This window comes from Arachis ipaensis, chromosome B09 (genome assembly GCF_000816755.2).
Source record: "Arachis ipaensis cultivar K30076 chromosome B09, Araip1.1, whole genome shotgun sequence".
NCBI lineage: Eukaryota > Viridiplantae > Streptophyta > Magnoliopsida > Fabales > Fabaceae > Arachis > Arachis ipaensis.
In genome coordinates, this window is record NC_029793.2 from 2559712 (window position 1) to 2568451 (window position 8740).

General features: G+C 17.0%; 2 protein-coding genes across 3 annotated transcripts in view; one reads left to right on the forward strand and one right to left on the reverse strand.

Annotated features, from left to right (window-relative positions):
- On the forward strand, positions 3678-4514 carry LOC110267299 (probable serine/threonine-protein kinase clkA; the record flags this gene model as incomplete). Its single annotated transcript, XM_021112511.1, has 1 exon — positions 3678-4514. A coding segment is annotated over one exon (837 nt), but the record flags the coding sequence as incomplete, so codon positions are not given.
- Positions 7617-8740, reverse strand: part of LOC107616691 (leucine-rich repeat receptor-like serine/threonine/tyrosine-protein kinase SOBIR1) — a 2314-nt gene continuing 1190 nt past the window's right edge. The window contains exon 3 of one of the 2 annotated variants that reach the window (XM_021112510.1): positions 7617-7995. In XM_021112510.1, coding sequence (XP_020968169.1) covers positions 7972-7995 — 24 coding nt within the window. In that variant the 3' untranslated portion in view covers positions 7617-7971. Of the gene's footprint in view, positions 8050-8740 lie in introns of both variants that reach the window. The other variant, XM_016318634.2, reaches the window with a different exon arrangement.

Here is an 8740-nt window from a genome sequence, read left to right on the forward strand (position 1 = left end):
GAGTTTCTTATATAGCTTGTCCAAAAAGTTCTTTATATTTTTTAGTAATTGTTAAATAATTTTAAAATATATTTTGCATTTCTATTTTATAATTGAATTCTTTAGAAATTAGAATAAATTATTTGTTATGCAATTAATGCTTTTATATATAAACAAAATGTTTAAAGTTTCATTACTAGATGTGATAAGATTGAATAGTTGTATTTTTTTATGAAACAAGTTCACACAATAAATCTGTAATATCAAGAAACAGAACAATTTCATTATAACATAAATCTCACAAAAAAAACGACACAGGGTGCAATTGGCTAAACGCCTTGAACATAAAAAACTTAAACTTATATATATATAAATTCAAGTTTTTCGTATTTGAAGTAATTAGTATATAATATATATATATATATTTCATTTTTTTGGTGACATTTATATCATGATGAAATTGCTCTGTTTATTGATGTTACAGATTTATTGTGTGAACTTGTTTCATAAAAAAATGTAACTATTCAATCTTATCACATCTAGCAATGAAACTTTAAACATTTTGTTTATATATAAAAGCATTAATTCTATAACAAATAATTTATTCTAATTTCTAAAGAATTCAATTATAAAATAGAAATGCAAAATATATTTTAAAATTATTTAACAATTACTAAAAACTAAAGAATTAAATTATAAAATAGAAATGCAAAATATTTTTTAAAATTATTTAATAATTACTAAAAAATATATTATATTTTATTTAGGGTTATTTGCGATGCGATTTAGATCAGTTTTGTGTCAAAAATTCATCTGATTTAAACATTAATTTTACTTACAGTGCAATTTGGATTAAATACTTTTTTATAGACAATCTGATTCAATTCAATCTAATATCAAGCGGTATAGACAAGATTAAATTTGTGGTTTTATAAATTAAAAAAATATACATAACAAGTGTAAACCCTAGAAAATTAGCGAATAATTAGTCAATAAATTAATTTTTAATAAAAAAATTAAAAATATGAATATTATATTAAATTATAATAGAGTTCATTAAAACGAGAATTTTGACACCAATTTCAAAAAATTTGACTCCAAGATTGGATCGAACAAGCCGAACCAATTGAACCGGGCCCAAAATGGACCCAAGGCCCAACTAGTCAGCCCAAGTAATTAAAGAAGGGCACTCTTCTTCCCTTCACTCAGCAAACACGCTGAAGCAGCACCCATGGTGAAAGGGAAGAAGACATAAACCTAACACCACCTTCTATCCACTATAACTTCTTCATCCGAACTCCAATCGCCGCATCGTTTGCGGCTACACGTTCACCGCGTCGAGCTCTACAATTCTATCAGAACAATTTCTTTTGTAAGTTACTCTAACACTCCAGCCTCTCCTTCCTTTCAATTTTCGAAAATTATGTGTGCACAAGTTGATAATTTGTTAACTTTGATTCTTTAGGTTCAAATTAGCTTGTGGAGCTTGTTGGTTTTGGCTCTCTTGGTCCGGCGTACGGTGAAATTTCTTGCCTTGGCCAAATTCTTGGTTTTGAGTATGTGAATTCTGAATTTTGAATCATATATGCATAATAGGTGTAAACTAGGTGTGTGTATACAAGTTTTGGGATTGAATTGTGGACATTTGAAGGCTTGGTGAAGGATTGGCGTCAAGGTCTTGGTGGTTTTGTGAATTGTGGAGTTGTGTGTATGACTTAAGGGTTGTCTTGGACCAATGCCGGAATCAGCCAAAGTATGATTTAGGTTTCGCGCATTTAATATGTAATGCTCTAGGAAAACTTAGGCTAGAGAACTATAGGATAATAAGTTGAAGTGGTTGAATATGTTGAATGATTAATCTTTATAATGTTGATTGATAACTTGATGTTAAGCATGTGTTGAGGAATATGGTCATGGTGAATTTATGATGTTTTCTTGGTGCTTGGTTGTAGTTGAGCAATTGATAATGTGGGTTAAATATGTACATATGTATGCTAGTATAATGATGATGTTAATGTTGATGGAGGTGAGAACTTAGTATGTGATTTGATGAAAAATAAAGTTTGAAGAGTTTGTGATTTGTTGAATAGGTGGTGGACTTGTATTGAGATGCTATGTATGTGTATTGGTGCTGATTAATTGGGACAAGAAGTAGGTATGGTGAGTTGAATTTTATAGAAAAGGAAGGTTTGAGGTTTTGAACGAAACTTGATTTTTATGAACTTTGACTGTGTGTGGCTAAAATGGTCGATATGGCAAGTTGAGGACGGAAGTTCCCTCTCTTGTCGTGATGTAGATGTGGGGAAGGTGGAAAGGCACTCTCCTTTGTATTGTTTCTCCCACATTCTTCTCTGGTTGTAAGGTGGAAAGGCACACTCCTTCGATGTGGAAAGGCACTCTTCTTCGTGAAACCTCCAGGAGAAGGTGGAAAGGCGCTCTCCTTCGTTTATGATCCTCTTGGAGATGCGCAACCTAGAGACTAATGTCTGGGTTAGCTACCAGATGTGTCGGGTTCTAGTAAAGTAACCGACACGTGAGCTCATGACCAGTAGGATAGACATTCATCATATGCATTTTGTTTATTTTGTCTGCTATGCATCACTTGGAATTGCCTAACTGAATATATATCATGCTAACTGTTATATTTCTACTTGCACTATCTGTTTTCTACTTGTGCGTGAAATTGTTTGATTGTTTGTCTCTGCTAAACCAATGGTGATGGAGGAGCGGAGGAATGGTGGACCGGTTTGGTGTTAATGTTAGGTTTAGAGTAAGTAAGTTTAGAACTCTTTAGGTTACCTACCCCTATTTATGCCTTCTGCTTAGAGTTTAAGTTTTATAACTGTATGATGGCATTATAGGATTGCCCCTGGCATTCTCAAGACCTTATATATTATATGCGTGGCACCTTTACCATGGTGAGAACCTCCGGTTCTCACCCCATACTATGTTGTTGTTTCAAATGCAGGTCGAGAGGCACCTCACTAGGTGTCTGGATCCCTGAAGCGGAGTAGTCCATGGGTTCTTTTGATTATCAGTTTGTGTATATATGTACTTAACTTTCTCTCTAAGAAACTTGATTATTTTGTCCCTCATAGAGGTTAAAGGAGAGTTAAGGTTTTATTTCTGTATTTTGGGTATTTTGGGATACTTGTATATGTATGTAAATATTCTTCGGACAGCCTTGGCTTCGCAGACTGAGTCAGGGGCTAGTTATGCTGTATTCTTGGCTATTTATCCACTCTTTCGCTTATTCATATCTAAGATATTTAGGTTCTTAGCCCGCAAGTAATTCCGTTTTCTGAGTGTTGCGTTTTTTATTTTGCGATTTTGCTTTATCCGTTTTTCAAAGTTCAGTATATTATACTTTTCCACTATTATACGTATGTATTTTCTGATTAGAGGTCCGTAACATCGCACTACCTCTATTCTACGACTTAAGCGTAAAGCTCTATGTAGTATGGTGTTACAACAAGTCTTGATATCAAATTTTAAATAACCAACCATGACATAACAAGTTTTAATAATATTTTAAAAAATCAACAATAATATAATAATAAAAATAAAATTATAGATTGGTTAAAATAAATAAACCTCATTTTAAATTTATAAAATATTTACTAAATAATAATAATAATAATAATAATAATAATAATAATAATAATAATAATAATAATAATAATAATAATAATAATAATAATAATAATAATAATAATAATAATAATAATAATAATAATAATAATAATAATAATAATAATAATAATAATAATAATAATAATAATAATAATAATAATAATAATAATAATAATAATAATAATAATAATAATAATAATAATAATAATAATAATAATAATAATAATAATAATAATAATAATAATAATAATAATAATAATAATAATAATAATAATAATAATAATAATAATAATAATAATAATAATAATAATAATAATAATAATAATAATAATAATAATAATAATAATAATAATAATAATAATAATAATAATAATAATAATAATAATAATAATAATAATAATAATAATAATAATAATAATAATAATAATAATAATAATAATAATAATAATAATAATAATAATAATAATAATAATAATAATAATAATAATAATAATAATAATAATAATAATAATAATAATAATAATAATAATAATAATAATAATAATAATAATAATAATAATAATAATAATAATAATAATAATAATAATAATAATAATAATAATAATAATAATAATAATAATAATAATAATAATAATAATAATAATAATAATAATAATAATAATAATAATAATAATAATAATAATAATAATAATAATAATAATAATAATAATAATAATAATAATAATAATAATAATAATAATAATAATAATAATAATAATAATAATAATAATAATAATAATAATAATAATAATAATAATAATAATAATAATAATAATAATAATAATAATAATAATAATAATAATAATAATAATAATAATAATAATAATAATAATAATAATAATAATAATAATAATAATAATAATAATAATAATAATAATAATAATAATAATAATAATAATAATAATAATAATAATAATAATAATAATAATAATAATAATAATAATAATAATAATAATAATAATAATAATAATAATAATAATAATAATAATAATAATAATAATAATAATAATAATAATAATAATAATAATAATAATAATAATAATAATAATAATAATAATAATAATAATAATAATAATAATAATAATAATAATAATAATAATAATAATAATAATAATAATAATAATAATAATAATAATAATAATAATAATAATAATAATAATAATAATAATAATAATAATAATAATAATAATAATAATAATAATAATAATAATAATAATAATAATAATAATAATAATAATAATAATAATAATAATAATAATAATAATAATAATAATAATAATAATAATAATAATAATAATAATAATAATAATAATAATAATAATAATAATAATAATAATAATAATAATAATAATAATAATAATAATAATAATAATAATAATAATAATAATAATAATAATAATAATAATAATAATAATAATAATAATAATAATAATAATAATAATAATAATAATAATAATAATAATAATAATAATAATAATAATAATAATAATAATAATAATAATAATAATAATAATAATAATAATAATAATAATAATAATAATAATAATAATAATAATAATAATAATAATAATAATAATAATAATAATAATAATAATAATAATAATAATAATAATAATAATAATAATAATAATAATAATAATAATAATAATAATAATAATAATAATAATAATAATAATAATAATAATAATAATAATAATAATAATAATAATAATAATAATAATAATAATAATAATAATAATAATAATAATAATAATAATAATAATAATAATAATAATAATAATAATAATAATAATAATAATAATAATAATAATAATAATAATAATAATAATAATAATAATAATAATAATAATAATAATAATAATAATAATAATAATAATAATAATAATAATAATAATAATAATAATAATAATAATAATAATAATAATAATAATAATAATAATAATAATAATAATAATAATAATAATAATAATAATAATAATAATAATAATAATAATAATAATAATAATAATAATAATAATAATAATAATAATAATAATAATAATAATAATAATAATAATAATAATAATAATAATAATAATAATAATAATAATAATAATAATAATAATAATAATAATAATAATAATAATAATAATAATAATAATAATAATAATAATAATAATAATAATAATAATAATAATAATAATAATAATAATAATAATAATAATAATAATAATAATAATAATAATAATAATAATAATAATAATAATAATAATAATAATAATAATAATAATAATAATAATAATAATAATAATAATAATAATAATAATAATAATAATAATAATAATAATAATAATAATAATAATAATAATAATAATAATAATAATAATAATAATAATAATAATAATAATAATAATAATAATAATAATAATAATAATAATAATAATAATAATAATAATAATAATAATAATAATAATAATAATAATAATAATAATAATAATAATAATAATAATAATAATAATAATAATAATAATAATAATAATAATAATAATAATAATAATAATAATAATAATAATAATAATAATAATAATAATAATAATAATAATAATAATAATAATAATAATAATAATAATAATAATAATAATAATAATAATAATAATAATAATAATAATAATAATAATAATAATAATAATAATAATAATAATAATAATAATAATAATAATAATAATAATAATAATAATAATAATAATAATAATAATAATAATAATAATAATAATAATAATAATAATAATAATAATAATAATAATAATAATAATAATAATAATAATAATAATAATAATAATAATAATAATAATAATAATAATAATAATAATAATAATAATAATAATAATAATAATAATAATAATAATAATAATAATAATAATAATAATAATAATAATAATAATAATAATAATAATAATAATAATAATAATAATAATAATAATAATAATAATAATAATAATAATAATAATAATAATAATAATAATAATAATAATAATAATAATAATAATAATAATAATAATAATAATAATAATAATAATAATAATAATAATAATAATAATAATAATAATAATAATAATAATAATAATAATAATAATAATAATAATAATAATAATAATAATAATAATAATAATAATAATAATAATAATAATAATAATAATAATAATAATAATAATAATAATAATAATAATAATAATAATAATAATAATAATAATAATAATAATAATAATAATAATAATAATAATAATAATAATAATAATAATAATAATAATAATAATAATAATAATAATAATAATAATAATAATAATAATAATAATAATAATAATAATAATAATAATAATAATAATAATAATAATAATAATAATAATAATAATAATAATAATAATAATAATAATAATAATAATAATAATAATAATAATAATAATAATAATAATAATAATAATAATAATAATAATAATAATAATAATAATAATAATAATAATAATAATAATAATAATAATAATAATAATAATAATAATAATAATAATAATAATAATAATAATAATAATAATAATAATAATAATAATAATAATAATAATAATAATAATAATAATAATAATAATAATAATAATAATAATAATAATAATAATAATAATAATAATAATAATAATAATAATAATAATAATAATAATAATAATAATAATAATAATAATAATAATAATAATAATAATAATAATAATAATAATAATAATAATAATAATAATAATAATAATAATAATAATAATAATAATAATAATAATAATAATAATAATAATAATAATAATAATAATAATAATAATAATAATAATAATAATAATAATAATAATAATAATAATAATAATAATAATAATAATAATAATAATAATAATAATAATAATAATAATAATAATAATAATAATAATAATAATAATAATAATAATAATAATAATAATAATAATAATAATAATAATAATAATAATAATAATAATAATAATAATAATAATAATAATATAAACGTTTTCTACATATGTTTTACTAGAACTTTGAACTTGTAAGATGGATGGCTATAGTGTGACTATATTCTTTATTAGGTTAATCATGAATTAAATCAATAAAGATGAAACATGTACATTCTAAACATGGACAAATCAATAAAGATGAGGCAAACTCTTGATTTCTTCCGGTGCATGGTTCCGTAGTGATATTCAAATAACTTAATAATTAATAATAACTCAAGCCATTAGCCTATATCAATATTTGCACATAAAAGTAAGATGAATCCATCGTACCTTTCAGTTTTGTCTTTACTCACTCCAGTTTAGCTTCATTCCTTGCAGAGATGATTAGCTTGACCCCCCAAACTTGCAAGTTTAGCCCAAACCTCACCTACATACACACCATCAATAAATAAAACCAATAAAAAAAAAAAGAATGAGGCAATTATAAAATGGTACCTTAAACAACTGCACGATATATAAGACCATCCCCAAAACTCTAAAACAAGACAACATAATATCTTATTGTTCAATCAATATGGCCGTTTCCTTTTCTTATCAATACCACATTCAAATCCTTTTACTTTGTTTATTACTATGTACAACCATGTGCAATTCCAAGATTCTTTGCTGTGATGAGAAGGACAAGAGTACTTTGTTCAAATTCAAGCGTGGAGTCACATATTCTTTTGGCATACTTTCTTCATGATCCATTGGAAAAAAAAAATTGTTGCCGATAGAAGGGAGTTCCCTGTGAAATTTATCCCATTTAAAGTAATGATCTTGACAAGTCGTATTACTTAACAGGTGAATTCAACCTCCCTTCTTTATTTGATCTTTAATTTTTAAGTTATTTAAAAATTGGACAACAATAACTTTAACAACATCCAATATTATGGTGAGCGTAAAAACTCTTCCAACAACATTCCACAATGATGTTATTACATTGAACTCTCTTCTATTCTATTGGTAACAATCTTTTTTCCTTAATAAATCATGAAAAAAATATGCTAAAAAGATATGTGACTCTATGATTGATATAAAGTTTAATTCTAAATTCTTTAAAAATAAATTAAAAAGAT